An 18710-nucleotide genomic window follows, 5' to 3' on the forward strand; every position below is an offset into this window, starting at 1 on the left:
CAAGAATTTCACGCACAAAATACTGTCGACATTAAATGCAGTTTGACAGGCGGTGGTATTTGTTTCAGTATGGTGGCCATTGTGTAGAAGTAACCTGCGAGTTACGAGTTACCTGCACGCTTACAACTCGACAGACTAGAGTCCGGCCAGTGGGAACTGATAGACGTGCGCGGCATATTTATAGCTATCCTATATTTTGCAAGGGCCTAGCTACCGGTGAGGTTTTGCAAGATTGTTAATCCGGCCATGCAAAGGGTTCGAATCAAAACAGCCTCCTTCCGGCTCGCAGCAACGGAAGGTTTTGCACTTGCTTTTCTAAACGCGAGCTACTTCGACGTTGAAGAGCGCTGTCATAAAAACAAACGTTGCTCGAACCACAAACCAAAGTCCAAACTTTGATTCGCAGTTGAGGCATAATTTCGTCCAGCTGCCACTAAACCCTACCATGTCGACAATACAAAACCCTTTACACTATTCAGACAAGAATTTGCTCCGCTTTGATGGGATTTTAATGTGTTCAAATTATTTTCCAAATTGCTAAATAAGCTCTTGCAGGTCATTAACACGCGTCCTGAAAACGAACCTCCACGCAGCTTCGTATGTAGTTGATCAGTTTCTCTAAAGGCTAGGAACGCTGTTCTCAGGCGTTGTCATCCGGTTCGCTGCAGCACCTGCGTATTAAAAACCACTACAAAGCATATTCTTTAGTTTCGCCTACGCCAGACCAAGCCCTATGTTTAGTAGTGTTGCATAGCATTAAATATCGACAAAATTACCACGAAGCTGCAAAGGCGAGAAAAACATATACGTAGAGATTGATACGACAGCATTAGAAACTGTTGATGCATTTGCATCCACCTTAGCGTCATTGCTCCTTGTGTGCGTGTGTGTTTTTTTTTTTGCACTCCTGCACTTTTTTGTGCACACATCGAGACAGCTCTTCAGATAGTCTAGCTGGTGGTTGGAGTTTTCCACAAATGTGTCAATCAGTAGCGACATGAACAGTTCGAATATACGGCAAAACACATAGAATTATTTGTCACTCTCGGTATGTTGATGTCACTGTACAGAAGTACATCTGTTCAGTGGCGTCAATTCTTGTCTAGCGACAGCGAACAGAAACATTGGCCATCTGGTAACGTCAGTTCTGGTAGCCAGTCATGAAATTTTATGGCAGACTATCATTTTTTTCTATCAGGCTTTTGGATATGACGGGGCAAATGGCACGTTTTTAAACCAAATGACAGTAAACAGATGAATTTCGACGTCAAATTTATTACAAATAGCGTTGTCAGATAAACTGACGAAAGGCACTTGCTTATTTGCTTTCAAGGTCACAGCACTGACTACTTTGTTGTCCACTACCTCATACACAATAGTCCATCCTTAATCTATTCTTATCCAACATAATTCTTATTATTCTAACCTATTTCGCACACAATTGCACCTTAATGTAATGCAATTCAACCGAATTCACGTTATTCATCCACATCTACCTTAATTCATCTTAGTCCAAAGTAATTCACTATTCATCTACCCATATTCATCAGACCCCACCTTTTATTCTCGCAGTGCACGGTACTCTGCCCTAAAGAGATTAAATCAAGGTAATCCATTGGTCTCCCTTAATACAAACTAATATATCATAGTACTACTTATTTCACAGTAATCTGCCCTCCTGCAATCTTATTCGATGTAATTCACCTTTAATCCACCGCAATCTACCAGCATTTGTCAATATTATTCTGCAATCTTGCCTATAGACACGTAAAGAACTCTTAAACCACCGCTTTGAAATCGATCTACTTCATATAACAACATAAATAACGTAGTCCACCCTTAGCGAATTATAATCTTAAAATTATTCTAGAATTATCAACCCCTTGACGCAATCCAACGTCTTAGCCTTTGGTTTCCTATACACATGCACATTCAATATTCGAAGGGCCATTCCTCCCCACGCTGCAACTCAGTGGGTACAGCGCTCGACTCTTGATCCCAAGGATGCGATATCAAATCCTCTTCGCTATGACCGCTTTTCTATGGAGGCGAAAACCAAGTCGCCCGTGAGCTGCGTGATGTCAGTGCACAGTGGATAGAATCAGGCGGTCGTAAGTCCCAGAGCCGCTTTGGGATGTTACCCCAACACAACACGCTACTACAACGTGACTTTCGCGATGACATCACTTGAAGTTCTCGGGACCACTTTCCGTGGACACCGCCGCAGCCACAGCGGCTCGTTGTTGATAGGGCATCAAAGCTTCAGCCTTAAAATCGGACTAAATGCGAGTCATATAAAGAGAAAAAAACCCGCGAATATTAATGTAAATATTCGTTACTTTTGCTAATATATGTGAAAAGGGAATATTCTATGGAAACAGCGAGGCGTTGATGGTGGCACAATAACCTCTGAAGTCACGGCTGCGCCTTTCCAAAGACGCAACATCAACTTCTGCCGGCGAGGGCCAACCATGCAATTATTACGTTACATGTGTGAATGTCTCATAATGCGCGTAAGATATTACCATTTGACGATGGCAAGCACACTAGCTCCACACCTCTCTGAATGTAGCTCTGTCACGTATAACGTGGTCACATATTGAGTATCACATAGTAGTAGTATCCCATATCACATATATCACATATATATCACATATATATCACATTTATCACATAAATCACGTATCTAAAAGTATCAATAGTATAGTAACATATTGAGTACCATATGGTCACACGAATGCACCTCGTCGCAGTTCTGAACTTTAAAAACAAATATGGTCGCATGCTACGAGGCGCAGTAGTGTACTCTGTTTTTCGGACAGCCATCAATGAAAAAAACGGCATTCCCTACTCGAACTGCGCACCAATCATTGTCGAAATATTCAAACATTTCAGGTAATAATAATGTCGTTGCAAGAATTTCTGCTCGCAATATTTTGCTCGTTCAATGAGTCGAATGGAGGGCGGCGGGGGAGATAATCGATTCATTAGTGAAAACTCCCCCCACCCCTACATATAACGCAAACACAATAATAGGGTTACCGAATGACAGTTCTCGTTCGCATTACGCAGCTTACATTTGAAAACGTCTTTAAGTTTTGTCGCAACTTCGAGTTAAAACATCCCCACGGCGCACCCGCCTAGGCATGGAGGGTGGTGGTTATTACTTCCACTGATGGCCGGGTTCACATAGTTATTCTGAAAGGTGTGTACGCTATCCCCCATCTTAGTACTCGGCTTTTCAAGCCTGATTGAATAACGTCAGTGTGGGATTGATCACGAACATAGAAGCTTCAGTTTAAACTGCTTTCTTATTCACAGCTTGAATAGCTGATGCGAATGAAGCCAATTGTTAATGGCTAAAACCCATGAAGCTACAGAGTGGCTGCTAAAGTCAAAAATAATACTGTCAAAGAAGTGCACATTCCTGCATGGCACATTCCTAAAATTGAACCGTAACCACACATTTCGAAAAAAAAGAAAGGCAAGATATACCAGACATCATGCTATTCCAAGCTGTATATGCTAGCCCAATTATTGGTCAATATTACGGAATATATTACTTATTGATACCTCAAAGGCCCCATTTAAGAGGTATTGCATGAGGGAGTGGCTGATGAGTAAATGAATCATTCGATGAATGATCTGAATGTTGATGGGTCGGAATGCAATGCGACGGTGTTTGACAAGTCATTCCAGTCTCGTGGGGTGCGAACAAAAATAGATTACAGATGCGCAGATGTCCGGGCAGGCGGAGGGTAAACGGTCTTTTCATGGTGCATGCGGCTGGATGTATGATGGCCGGGGCTGATGAGAGACTTGAGCAGGGGGTGATGGCAAAACTTGTGAAAAAAGGCTAAGTCTAGGAATTTTGCGTCTGTGTGCTAAGTTAGTAAGGTGAGCGTTTTGTTTTAGTTCAGTGACACTTGCATGATAGGAATACATGTTTATTGCAGTGGGAGATAGCCTTACAGGTAAATAATTTCAAGAATAAAATCTCCTGTTCTTGCTTTCTTTTCTGCATACACTGTTTTTCAGATATCCACTTTGGTGCACATTGCTGAAATCTCAATATATTCTGGAGTAAAACAATGCACTCGCGTCAACGCATTTCTCCTGTCCATGCAATAGAACCAGGGCTATGGATATTAAATTTTCAGCTTTATTTCAGAATCATGCTACCTTTCTTCTCAGCTTCTGTTTTAAAGTACCCCTGAAATAAAGAATTAATTTGTTAAATACACCTCCGGTACCTCACCTACGCTCTGTGGCTCCCACAACAGCACAGCTTATCACGTCTGCTTGATTTCTCCTATTAAGGGTACAAAATATTCATACTTTGCCTTCTTTCCAAGTAATAAACTTACTGGCAGCAAAATAAACTTCATAATATCATCTGATTTTCAGTGCGTATATCGCTGAAAGGAAACACTCAAGTCCCATCTCGACTGAACTGAAATTATGCACTCCAGAATAAGAATTCATAGCTTGGGAGAAATGAAACACGGCTGCAATTACCTACAATATATATAGTTCAAGGCCACAAACGTGACTGAACGTAAAAACTTCATAAACCCGCATGTCCAGTTTTATGTTGGTATTGCCAAACCGTATAATTCACGCCACTTCTTTTGCAGCTCATTGTAACTGGAGAAACTATAAAATTTGCTGAAATAATGACTACTGTTTGGCTCGAAATGTTTACCTTCCAGCCACTTAATTACGGAGCGACTTAGATAAATTCCGTAGGTGATTGCCAATAAAAATTGCTTCCAGTTCGAACAAATTTTTACCGCCGTCACCAAGCGACAAAGTATAAGATTTCCCTTGCAACTCGAAACTTAGCCGTAGCGAAGATCAAACGGAGACCACAAGGTTATAAGGCGACTCCATAGATTCGAAAGCATTGAACAACTGGCTTAATTTGCCGGTTGTAAACATCAATTCGCACGTTCTGCGCGTCCTAGCTTTGAAAACGTAAGGCTGATTTCTTCTTTACTGGAAACGCATGGTAAAATTACGAAAAGCGAATACCCTTTTTAATTGCCGTTTTTTACAAACTGTGTGAATTCCACCGATGAAGGCGCCCATCCATCTCAATTTAATTGAATAGTGACTCTTTTTATCCTTTCTGTTTGCCGCAACTCGAGGTATTTGACGAACAGGCCTCGGCTTGGAAAAGCAAAACTGAACGTGATTTAAATCCGGAACCATCCGGCGGCTGCTCGTAGAACCTTGCTAACAGACGCTTATTTTATATTCATGGTTTCCTTTCTTGCAAGCATTGAGGAAAACACGTCAGTCCTGCGAAGAACGTTGTCTCGCCGTAACTCTTCAGCGTGTTTCGTCAGAACACTTCGATGAAGCGAAAACGTTTCTTCTTGAAGGACTCCAGACCCTCTTTTTTCATATTTTGTACTTACATGTGCTGAATATTTGCCAGTCGGAAAAATTCCAGCGCGAACTGCCATACCTCTCTGCTCCAAAGAGCGCCAGTATATAACTCCGCCGTCCGGCGAAAAACTCCAGTACTATCCGAGCAGCACAACCGCACCAGCCATGGCCGCAGTGAGTATCAAATTCATCCCTCCGATATTTATTCTTCATAGCGATGTTCTTTATTTCATGGTTCAAATAGATATAGTAAAAGCGGCTAAATTTGTTTCTAATTTATAGGATCGTGGTCTTGGCGTGGTTATGTAGCTTGTGCTACTCTCGGCATTTATTTGGTAGCGCGACACCAATTTTTTTAGCCTTCGTCATTGTTTGTGCAACACTTAGAGGGATGTCATTAAAAGTAGAAATTCTCTTTTAAAAAGTACAGCACCTTAATTTCATTTCTGCAGTCCCTCACAAGTCGCAACCGACAGCAATTTTATGATCCCACGGTCTGTACAATAAGGAACATAGATAGCATTTATACCCTTTCTTTTACGCGCATGTGCGAGCTAAATACAAAGAATGCACTTAATTCGAAAAAATTGCTTTATTTCTCTGTTCAAAACAAAAAAGTCGTTATTTGCACAAAAACAAACCGTCATTCTTGTGGATACGGCCTTTAGAGAAGCCAAATTTCTCATTCAAAATACATACTAAATTCCCCCTTTGGTACTCCTTACTAGCGTTCAGGCATACAGCTCTTTAGGGACACAAAAGCTGAAATATGAAATGCGCATGTAAATTTTATAGCGCATATGAACCACATAATTAGCTATGTTTTAGCTTCATAGATTTACTGCGCATTATTAAGTCCTCTCATAGAAGAAAACAATGTCCAAATAATGTTTTCATAAATACAGGCATAAAGAAGACGTCCTTTGTAACATAACATTAAATACAATGCGATAAAAAAAAAAGAGTGAATGTTTTCAGTAACAACCAGATAAAAGTACCTGTGTAACTCTACTGCTTTCTTAAAAAGAGCGTATCTCAAGCGCAGCCTTTTTGCAGACTGCATTTCCACGTGAGCACTGTATAAAATCGCACCTCGTGGAACCCTAATATTGGAGTATTTTACCTTAAAAAGGTAATCGACGCGCCTCGAGAAATGAGTAACGTATATGCGCACAGCTGCTTACTTGTCTTCGTTCTCATTATGACTCAAAGCATCGGATGCCTACACGTAGAAGTAAAAAACATCAAAAAGTGAATCCATCAAAAAAGAGTTTGCACAAACGCATACCCCTTACAATGAAAAGGATCCGTCTGAGCCAAAAACTAAGGATCTCACTGTTCACCATTCCACCTTCAAAATGTGCTCACACATTATATCATTTCTTGCCGCCCAACTGCAGGTACAAGTCTCCCTACTCCTGGCTCTCGCCGTCGGATCCTTGGCCGAGAGTGCGCCTTACCGCAACTACCGCGTGAGCTATGGACTCGGCTCCGCGTACGGAGGCTATCCACTGTACTCTGCCCCAACTGTTGGGTCCAACCGCGTCGCTCATGCCGCCGTTCCAGCCTACAAGGCGGTTCTAGCTTCGGCGCCAGCAGCTCTGGCTTACCATACGGCCGCTGCGCCCTCCGTGTACCGCGTGCAAAACTACCATGCTGCACCAGTGGTCAGCGCCGCTCTGGCGTCTGTGCCCTCCTACGCCACCTACCGCACGGCTCCGGCTATCACCCGCGTTTACCAGTCAGGACCAGCCGTCTATCATTCTTCTCCAGCTGTCGCAACCCTCAGCGCCACGCCTGCCTTCGCCTCCTACCACTCAGCCCCAGTGACCTCCCACCAATACCACAGCACTCCTCTCTTCACTTCCTCTGTTCGCACCGTCGGTGCAGTACCTGCAGTGAGCAAGGTCGCCACCTACCAGGCCGCGCCGACGTTCGCCACTTACCGCAATGCGCCCACTCTGACTCGTGTCTACCAGGGCGCCCCCGTCTACGCAGCATCCCCTCTGGCCACCGCTGTTCACGCCGTGCCCGCCGTGGCCGCATACAAGGTTGCACCAGCAGTAACGGGTGTCTATCAGGCTGCCCCTGTTGTGGCCACTGCACTGCATGCAGCTCCAGCAGTCACCGCAGTCCACGCCACCCCGGCTGTAACAACCGTCCACGCGGCCACTGGAGTGTCCAGAGTGACCAAGGCTGACCCCTTCCACGTGTCTGAGCACCACACTGTTCATACCACCCCCGTTGTTTCCAGTGTTGCCCATGCCCCTGTTTCCACAGTGGCGCACCTACCAGCTTACGGGTACGGAGTCGGAGCACTAGGATACACCCAGGGTCTGCCAGTGTACGGCCACAACTATGGCTACGGCCTCGACGCTTTTGGCTACACTGCCAAAATCCACAAGAAGTGTGAGTACAAAATTAAACAGTAACATCTTTGCTGTGAAATCTGCGCTTAGAAATTCCCCGCGGGTTTGTCCCTGCTTTTTCTAACCTGTTGTCTATTTTTATTTCCAGAAATTATTTCTTCGTTTTGAAAATATCGACACCTCGTGATAGGAGAGCGTCGGCCTTTGGATGTCTGCCGATAGTCCTTCAACAGTGTGAAAGAAATAAATTGTTCATATGTACAAACCAACAGGTCTTTCAACCGTGTAATGTTTTTACATGTAGCTCCATTAAAATTGATAACTTCTGGCAACCTTCTAACATCTGAAGGAGAAGCACAGTGGAACACTAAAACTCCTTAACCAGTAGCCGCAATCGCCACCGCTAGCCGCAAAACTACAACTCAAGGTAGTGGTACATATTTTTCAAGAAAACATCTAATGCATAAGAATTATCATTTTCAAAGTATAGAAGAATCCAGTAGGTATCATCGCAGTGCGCGCTTTTTAAGTAGACAATGATATGTGAATAATAAATCATTACCAATTCCTGAGTCCCAACTGATATCTTGCTGTGCTCTGTGCTTAACCTGTAACGCAATAATTACCTAAAAACCTTAATCTAAATGGTTTGTTTCATCGTCGTTTTTTTGATCAGCTTTGAAAAAAGAGATGTCTTGATTATACCGTAGTACGTTGAAAATACAGTAAGCCACTAATAATTTTCTTAGAAAGTTTTCACACATTCCAAAATAGCAATTCAAATCATTTTCTCTCCAAAACATACAGATGATGGAACGCCTATATCAATAGTTTCAGAAGTTTAGAGTCTACCTGTTAGATATAATGAAGCATGAAACACTTACTGTACTGCATAGAAAGAAACTGAAGAACCAAAATAGATTAAACAAAAATCCAGAGACATTAACTAGGCGATGCCCAGTAGGCTACCCTCACCTTGAGGATGCGAGCAAAGGGAGAAAAAGAATTTACATAGGGCAATGAAATTAGTTTTCAAATCATACTGCTGACTTTGCGAAGAGCCAGATTCGGATTTGATAGCATTGTAGTGATTCCTAGTTGCACTTCGAGATTTCCCTGTAGCGCTTTTTTCACAAAGAAGGGTGCCTCTTGTTTTCGCTCTGCAAAGCAGCTTATCTTAATTTGGCGATGTTATCTACCTAACGTTATCGGGCAGAGGTATTCGCTACCAGAATGTCCTTCTAATCATTCGGGTATTAATAGCAGTATTCTGGGCTTTTATTTCGTTTTCATTCTTTTTTTTTTTTCGCGCCAGTAGCTGTGGCTGACCATATTCCTTAAAACTTGTGCCGGTGTCATTAAATGGCAGCTCGGGAGTTTTTCTTGTCCACAGGTCGAAAAGAAAATCGAAGTCTGTATTCCTCACAGTGTTTCGTTCTTCCATATCAACTTTCTCACCTGAACTTCGCGCAGCTTTTCAGGACTCGAATTCTTAAAATGCGCGCTCATTCACTTAAGCCATAACCCATAATCGAGAGACTAAAGTAAGGCCACATTGTACACGACCGTCTAGATCGGCGCGCGCGACGGGCTTAGTACGGAAGTTTCATTCGGACGAGGACAGTGCTATTGCGGAGAATTAAGGGCATGTCCGCTTCTGTTGCAGCACCGCGGCGTGCCGCTCCGACCCTTCACCTCCAATGTTATGGCTACGTGCAATTTGCGGCGCCTTAAAAATATTACCTCCCAAGACACTGCGAAAATGTGTGCTGAAGAAAAAGCACTTACTTAATATTGCTCAACAAGTTACTTATTATTGCGTTTAGACAATAAATGTTATTGGCAAAATAAAGAGCCCTTTCTGAAACCCCCATTCCACTTATTTGCGATTAATGAATCCTCACGTGTATATATATATATTTTTTTCAAATCCAAAGAAAGCCGCGAAATACAAAAACTAACACGTGACCGGAAAATTTGCGCGCCATGTTTGTGGTCCTGCCGATCGTGGTTTGAGTGAACAAAATTAGCTGCGGCCATGATTCGACGGCCCAGGTCGAACGCAAGGCTGACATGCTGGCGATGGTTGCAGCGAGCCCGCCGCACTCACTGCAACTTACACCATCACGTGCTCCGGTTGGCTGACGTCGCAGAAGAAATCATCGCCGACAAATCAGGTTGCCGCTGCAACGGTGCTGTGGAGAACGACTGCAGCTGATTTCGTTCACTCAAACCGTGATCGATCGCAGCGAAATCGTGGCGTGCGAATGCGCAAGTCATGTGATTTATTTTGAATTCGCGAGCTTTCTTTGTATATCGGGAAAAAGTTACACTAGAGGATTTCTTCATTGCAAACAAATGGAATCGGGTTTTCTGAAGGCTCTCTCCAACTTTGCATGTCCCATCGTCTGAAGGCAATATTGTTAAATTTAGAAACGTTATTCTAATTACTAAATAATAAATCACAAAACAAAATTTGCTTCTGGTACGAAAGTTGGCTAGCACCTCTATGCAAGTGGTTTCTCTGGCTTACATAAAAGGCTTGATTTTTTAGCCGTTGGATTAAGTTAGCTGAGACACTTTGCATATACAGCTGAAGCACACGCTTGCATTAATGACGAAATTGCCCAATTTTCCTCATCACCACTGTTCATTGTAGCCAGAACATGCTCGGTTTTGCTCCCGTCTGTGCATACAGCAGTCTGTGCAGCTTCGGACGGACTTGTCGTTCGGAACGAAATCGCTTCGAGGTATGGTAATAACCCACGTCACATAAAGGGTTTCATCTGCTGGAAACTGGTAAAACTTAGACGAAGCTTTTTCTTGATGCTCGAAGTTTTGCACATTACGTGCATTGTATCGGAAAAATAGTGTAAATTACACCCAGAATCTCCGGCCACGCAATAAAATTAAATGATTTGCCTTAAATCAATGTAATATAGCAATGCGATAATGCACATAAACACATTTGTGCTAGAACCACAGGTCTAAGCTTCAGCAGCAACACTTGCAAGGAACAGACAGGGTAATTTGAGGCTTAAACGCGAATTTGCTGCAGCATTGCATCACTCATATATTGTGGGGAACATCAGAATATAAACGTCACACGAGTGCCAAAGCTTGGAATAATTCACTTTGTCGCACACATCAGCCCGGTGAAAGCCTACTTCAAAATTATGGCCACCGTGACGCCTGCATGTGAAGACTTCTGTAAGCACTATCTTGTTTCGGTGCGAAAATATTTTCACCGAATTTTTCAATTTGTTGAAAGTTTCTTAAGGCGGCAACTTCTGATAACCACATATTATATTTTGTAATCCAGCAATAATAGTCTTGCTACTTTATATCTTAAAATCAAGTTCCAAACACCCGCAAGTCTTCCAGAGCCTGCAGCTCGTGGCGAAGACTAGCCCCTAAGCGGGTCATTTGTTCAACATATTTAAAGCGCTGTGGAAAAGCTGCGTGCACCAGGATATCCGACATGCAAGTTGAGCAGCCAACATTTCGGCAGCCCTGTGTCCCGCGGTTGGCAATTGCTCGCTACAGCGCCACTGCAATCATGCATAAGAAAATCGAGGTGTATCATTTTAAATAATAAATAATAACGATGCATGGAGGTTATCCTATCTCTACCAGGAGAGCTAGGTTAAAACAGCACCCCATCCTACAGAATGCCAGCCGAGAGGGCCTTCACTGTCATTTCTGGTATTTCCGCTAAGAGACGTGGACAAAAGTGCATGAAAATTACCAGACTACACATGAAGAAAGGCGCGTTGGTTATCTGCAGGGCATATTATATGAATAAACATGGAATGAAAAACAACACAGGCATAATAGGCTGCTCCTTCATATTTCTTCAGTTACTACAGGAGTATGTATTTATAACTGCAATAAGGTGCATTTCACGTGACTTGGCAAAATATTTTGTTCATTACTTTTTTCTGTAACATCTACATGACTGGTTCTAAATGGGAGCTTAGCAACTGCCGGGTAACTGAAGCGTTTCCGTAAGGACCGTAATTTTAGTACGCATGAACACGTAAGCGTTAAGGGGCGGCTTCTATAATTCTAATTAGAATCTATTCTCGGCTAAAAGTAAGCATAAACAAGTTCAAAGCTACATATTTACGTTTGAAGTGGTTTCATTTATTTTAAGTATGATAATCCTTGTGTCTTGGCAAACCCGGGTCATTGAATGGGCTACTCAGGTCGTTCTCAGCCGTGGACCGATGGCTAACTAGCACGGACCCTGCATTCTGCCTTTTCTGACGAAATAATTTTTTTTTAATCCAATTTCGGTGTCCCATGCACTACGCGTCGGAAGTGTAATTCGAACAGCAGCAATGTGTAAAAGGCTCATACTATCAGAGCATCACTGTTTTCCTTGAATATGTTCATAGATCAGGAGATTTTATTTTAAAGAGTGCTTATGAAGAGGCGGAAATATTAGTTTTTGTATTAATTCGTGTTCAATATTTCTTGTCATACAAATTAAACACATGCAGGCAAAATCGTTCTGTAAGCCTGATTTCAGCGAGAACAAAATACGCATTGTGTTTTGTGAAAAAGAAAAGTGCAATACGTTTCGGTTTGCCATGTTGTGCCTCAATTCTAGATATGACGTCTGCACCAAAGATGACCCCAGAATCAATTTTCTTATTAAGGCCATGGCTGAGCAACCTTGTCTCTGAGATCTGGGCATTAAAATCTCTATTAACACAGATAATTCACTCTCGAAGTTAACCGATGAAGATGCAAATTCTTTTCTTTTTTATTGCCTAGATTATCAAGACTATTTAAAACATCCAATTTGAAACCTCCAGCTACAGTAGCTTATTTTCGTTTGAGTTGTCGTAATCGAATTTAGTAGACCAGAATATTCAATAACACAACTCTACATATATGGTTACCCAATGTTACCGCGCCTTACGCACGCATCGGTGCAGGGACGACGCGTGAACATAAAACTACGGACGCATCGGCATGACCCCCGTTCCTTGAATGCACTGATGTCTCTGTACGATAACGGTAACACCACCGATACTTTCCACAAAAAAAAAAAAAAAAGAAACTTCGCGTTATTTCCTAATTAAACAAGGCAAAAAAAAATGTGTTACATAATCATGCGTGTATGAAAGGTGTATAGATTTGCGGCTAGAATTACCATATCTCATATTGTCACTGAAGAGCCAGCACTATTAAGTGATCCAGTGATGTTATTGTTTACATGGGTCTGGTATTAAAACGTGCATCTAACCAATCATTTTACTTGCGAAGGGAGCCGACCAGTTTTTCAGCTGTTTTCTTTTTTTTTTTTCTGTCTTCTCAAAACACTTTTTCAAGTATCTAATTTGAAAACTCGCGCTAAAGCGGAATAATATCGGTTGAAATGTAGTGATCGAATTTCAGCAGGCCAGTTTTTTTTTTTTTTTTCCGCACCACCACTCTCTTTACGCTCCTAGCATGTGTTGCCGTGCCTCACGCAAACGTCAGAGCAAGGACGACGTGTGAACATCGACACTATACGCATCAGTATGCGGCAGCATTCCTTGCCTTCTCTACTTTCTCTTTCTGAAGGTCGCAGCTCTATTCGTACTTTGCAGAAAGAAATATCTGTTTCTTTTCAATTAGCAAAGCCGCAAGGAAATCCAGGATATGAAAGGCGCGTGAACTTGTCGCCAAAGAGCACGCTTTTCTTCTTCCCACCGAAGATTCATTTCTATAAAGAGATCGAGTTTTCATATGCATTTATATAGGTCTCATCGCTTGCCTCCCCTTTCGAAAGCAGAACATAAAGCTCGGATTGCAAATATTAACAATGAGGATGGACGCTGAATGAATCCAGCGAGCTAGTCTTTATGCCAGCAAATAACGAATGGATAGCCCAACCTGCATACACACACCAGTGCCCTCCGAAAGCTTTTCGATGGAGGCGAAAACCAAGCTACCCGTATTCTGTCCGATATCAGCGCACCTTAATGATTCCCATATAGTCGATATTGCTCTGTAGCCCTACACTGATTCGCAGGCTGATTCGCTTTACCACGGTAAACCCCAGAATACTAAAACCAAACCAAAAGCTAAATAATTGGGCTCCATTTCTTTCTTTATCCATTTTCACCGCTCAACCCTATCTTGAGATTTTTTTTTATGTATAAATCTTGTGTGAATTCACCTCAAAGGAAAAGCTACCGCCTTTTCAACGTCATTTTGCTTTTTCGAGAACAGCAGCTGGAACGGCCTTAACAACCACACAGCTGCCATCACTTGTCCCTTAATGTTCCGTAGAAGTGCTTCCGCGCGTCATGAATGAAGAAAACGTTTATTGTGTTTTTAATCCACCCCTTATGTAATACACCTAACTGTGTCTTTAACGTAGTAAATCGGAAAGAATGAAATAAATTCTTAAGTGGAACACTTAATCCAGGCCTCCATGTGCCACTTCTATCATGCAGGCCCGCCAGAGCAGCTGTCGCTGGTTAGCGGGTTTTTGCTTGTCACAGTGGCCTCAGGACACGTTTTAACTGTCAGTCCATAACCCCGCTGGCCATGGTTATCCTCTCAACCCACTTTATCTACCGGTATTGGTCGGTCGGAACCGTGCTGGACAAGGCATCTTGTCAAGAGGAGACAATAGGGAGAGTTATGGGGGGGGGGGGGGGGGGGGGGGGACGCCGGGTGTTTTTGTGCAGTCGTAAAAAGATTAAAGTACAGCAGGCCGCGTTTTTGGGCAGCTGGGGCATTTTTTTAGGCATTGGGGCGGAAAGAACAAGTGCCAGTGATACAATATAGTATACTTAGTTCCTTCCTTTCAGTTAGTTCAATTTAAGGCACATAATATTTCGCGCGATGTTTTTTTTTCCTCAAATCATAAAGACCGTTCTTATGATGCACTAGAGAACTTGACAGTAATACGAAACAACAATGACAGAACTCGGGAAGTGAGAAGTGAGCGAGTGTACAGTCCTAGCGTCCGATTATTATACGGGACTGAATTGTTCGACGCATAACTCGCTGCTTCCGGATAATACCGGATTCTCATTGGCTCAATCCGCGGTAAATTATCAGCTGGAGGTGCTGGCAACGACGAGAGATCTGGTCGGCAATGAAACGTCGTCCAGTCTCTCCCGGTAGGCGCTCAAATTACAACACCATACAACGACGATGAAGGGCCGCAAACCAAATGCCGTGTTCGTAAAGATTAGGTCTCCGGCCACGAGGTTATCCGGATGCGACTCGATAAAGAAAGGAAGTCAAAATAAAATGGACTGCTTGCACTGTTTGAAACATGTGTATTGCTACTCGTGTCTTTACACGCGATACTCGTCTTGGTACAAAAGACATCTGTTCATGACACCTAAAGGAATACTATTCGCAAAAATAAACACTAAACATCTTTCTGCAGCAACACCACGTAGGCCTCAGTTACAGAAAAACAAATAATTTTAAAATGAAGCTCGCACGTTTAAGTATACTTCAGCATTAATAAATATGAAGGCCGTCCTAGCTAACAGGCTCAATTGCATCGACTGGGTTGACTCCTTGCGGCTTATGCTCCTGGGTTTAAGGGCCGTCCTTCGAGCAGACCTACAGTGCTCTGCAGCAGTGCTCTTCTTATCTCCCTGCGCCTCCCCGGAGACTTATTCCCATCAGCGCATCAACCAGACCAGCCGCGAGAGTACCTGCAGCGCCAAATGTATTGCGCTAAAGACCTCAGGCCTGTTCCACCTCACCCTTCCCACTGCAATGCCATTTTTGTACATCCCGATCTTCCCACTTCCACACCTTTTAAGTCCGTCTCGACGCTGTCCGGCCACTGCTAACCCCAACCTACGATGGAGCCTTCCCCGTCATTCGCCGCACCGCAAAAACTGCCACCTGCTGCAGAAGGGCCACCAAGAGACGATCAGTTTGGACAGTCTTAAGCGGGCGTACCTGGAGACCACGGTCGAGTGCATCGCAGTGCCGCCTGCCATCGGCAACCCACCGTCCGTGATTTTCGACTCCCCGTTGCCCCTCCTGCACCGACGGCCTTCAGTTCGCTTTCGACATCCAGTCTAGGTGGGGGGGCCCTGTAGCGTCTTCATCTCGCTGCGCCAAAAGCACAGCTAAGACACGGCGGCTGGAAGAATACAATAAAGTCGCCCGCTGGGGGTGGCACGTGAAGCCACGGCTGGCTCTTCTGTTCTTAATCCGTGTCAGCTGTTTCGTCCTTCGCTCTTGTTGTCTTCGGTCTACGAATTAAAGCAGTGAATAAAGCCGTCTTTTTTTACAGAGGAGTCTGCAGTGTGTGCTAGCGGTCCTTTCTCCCTGCTACAGGAGCGTTTTGTGCCGATTTTATTAAATATTCTATTGACGAAATAAGGTAATCGACGTACACTACTACGTTTGGTTGTACACAACCGCTTATACTTCCTTTTCCGACCGATTTGCTTCCCGATCGGGCGGCTCCTGTCTATAGACGGGTTAATCTGGCCGATTTGAATTTGTCGTCCCCGGACCTTGGAAAGCGATTAGTGCTTACTACAGTCGTTACTGCTTATGGTAGTGGCCGTTTCATAAAAGAAATATTTCGCATTAAGCAAACAAATGTAGTCGACGACGCGAATGATTTCAAAGTGTCCAAGCCTGCGTGTACCTGCACTGCCCTTGACTAAATCTGTAAGGGCCCTTGTAGAAGGGCTGTAGAAGAGAATACGAAAGCACTGGTGAATAAAGCCGCCTGGACTTTTTCTCCAATGTTAGGAGACAAGTGTCGTCGCAGGTGATTAATAACTACTTGACCAACCGGGACGGCGCTTCGCATCGATTAGCTCTTCGATATAGCGTACCTTTTGTGAAAATGGAGGCAAGCGCAGCAGTGCCTACGATGAAACTTGCCTCCGGCTTTTAAAACAACTACATGCGTGCGACCGACCTGCAGTGGCAAATGTGTTAGTGATGGCTGCTTCAAATACACGTCATTATACGCCTGCTGATAAGTACACTACAAATGCGCTAACACTGCATGTGGGGTGCTCTATTAGCAGGATCAATCTTAGTGACAGCTTGTCTAGTTTCGTTCGGAGTGCTTTACAGGTCCAACGCTCCAAAGCGACTTAGGCTATGAGAGATGGCCTAGCCGAGGTCTCTGGAAATATCGACCGCTTGTGGGTCTTTAACGTTTAACGGAGGCCTTGCGTTTCGCCTCCATCGAAAACCGACCGCCGCGGCCAATGTTCGATCTCGAGTCCTTTGGTTCAGCATAAGAACGCAATAACCAGTGAGCCATCGCAATGGGACGTATAACCGCTTTTTACTTGCTTCTATATTCTCAGTAACTGTAGATAGTAGACGGTGCGGTAATTACTGTTGCTTCGCTAGAGATTTAGTAACACGAAATTACCTCGTCAGTATCGTATTCACCCACATGTTACAAAATGTTTAGATGACCATGTCCAGATCGATGTTATATTTCTAGATTTTTCGAAAGCCTTTGATCGTGTCACGCGTACCAATCTTTTTTTAAAATTGCCATCGCTTGATCACGGCCGCCTCGATCGGCGCGCGAACAGCGGGGCGCCGTGCCTTGATATTCCAGAACGTTTGCTTTTGTGGCTAGAACATTTCTTAAAAGGACGCAAGCAGTTCAACTTTGTCAACAACTGTAGCTCAACTCTTAGCAAGGTGACATCCGGGGTACCGCAAGAAGCAGGCCTGTCTGCCCTCTGTTAGTCCTCATCTACATCAATAACCTGTCGATTGACATAAAATCGGCACTTCGTTTATATACAGATAACTGCATAATTTACAGCCCTATTTGCAGCGCTAACGACTTCACCTCTCTCCAACAGGACCTAACGTAAATCGCAATATGTTGCGATAAAAGGAACATGCCTCTCAATCTAAACAAAGGTCAATTCATTACGTTTTCCCGGAAACATACCGTAATTACTTACAGTATTAACGCTTACAATATTATGTCAAGGAGCATCAATAAAGCGTCATCGTATAAATATTTGTGAGTGCACATTACGATGGGCAACACACATTAACATTGTTCCAAAGCATCGCGTACGCTTGGACTTCTCCGGCACACACTTGAAATCCGCGTCACCGGATGTAAAAGAATACCATACACAACATTCGTACACCTGAAATCAGAATACACTTCATCTGTCCGGCATCTTTCGCAAGCATAGCTCCCTTCAGATCTTGAACCAATCCAAAACCGAGCCACACGTTTCATGATATCGGAATACTCAAGGAATGCCAGCGTCCCGTTACTAAAAACGATCCATTGGCCTGCCAGCACTCTCAGTCCTCCGCGCAATTTCCCCTCTATGCCTTCTTTACTTTTTCTTTTATCGCTCGCCAGAATTTTCTTTAATTGAACCACCCACAAGAACATCATCCCGCTTAAGCCACAGCAACCCCATTGCACGCACTAACGCCCGCACTTCCCCCGTGAGCAATTAATTTTTTCCTCATGTCATAGTAATGTGGCACTGCCTCCTCGATAACATCGATAACGATAGCCACCACCACCTATTCCGTGAAAAGAAAAATAGTCGCTTTTCAAAATTTCAGTAACCTTTATCATCGAGCATTGAACAGAGTTGTTAAACGCATACTGTTTACGTATTATGTTTATTCTATTTGGTGCTTTGTTCTTAGGGTTTGCTGTTAAATTCGTTATTTTTTTCTTCCTTCGTACCCAATGTAGTTTCTTTTTTAATTTGTACTCCGCCACTACCACTGACATATCGGTATGCTCTCGGTTATGCAATGCCTGCTTGCCTTTAAGGGAAAAGTAAATTAAATCCAATGAAAATTAGGATAAGTGAAAGCTTTTGAGCAGACACCTACAAGTATAGATAGACTGGTGTTGACAGTACAACCACGCTCTCCTCAAATAAATCCTTTAATGCTAACAAAGACACTATAGAAAAGAAAACAGGTACGGAA

At 43.5% G+C, this 18710-nt stretch overlaps 1 protein-coding gene across 1 annotated transcript in view; it reads left to right on the plus strand.

Moving 5' to 3' along the window:
• LOC146196410 (uncharacterized) overlaps nucleotides 1-8029 on the plus strand; it is a 32368-nt gene extending 24339 nt beyond the window's left edge. Inside the window, exons 5-7 of the mRNA XM_084596991.1 lie at nucleotides 5444-5568; nucleotides 6699-7803; nucleotides 7912-8029. Coding sequence (XP_084453117.1) covers nucleotides 5444-5568; nucleotides 6699-7803; nucleotides 7912-7913 — 1232 coding nt within the window. The 3' untranslated portion in view covers nucleotides 7914-8029. The remainder of the gene's footprint in view (nucleotides 1-5443; nucleotides 5569-6698; nucleotides 7804-7911) is intronic.
• The last annotated feature ends 10681 nt before the right edge of the window (nucleotides 8030-18710 follow it).

The sequence above is a fragment of the Amblyomma maculatum genome, chromosome 3, assembly GCF_055883805.1.
Source record: "Amblyomma maculatum isolate TAMU_Amacu chromosome 3, ASM5588380v1, whole genome shotgun sequence".
Lineage (NCBI taxonomy): Eukaryota > Metazoa > Arthropoda > Arachnida > Ixodida > Ixodidae > Amblyomma > Amblyomma maculatum.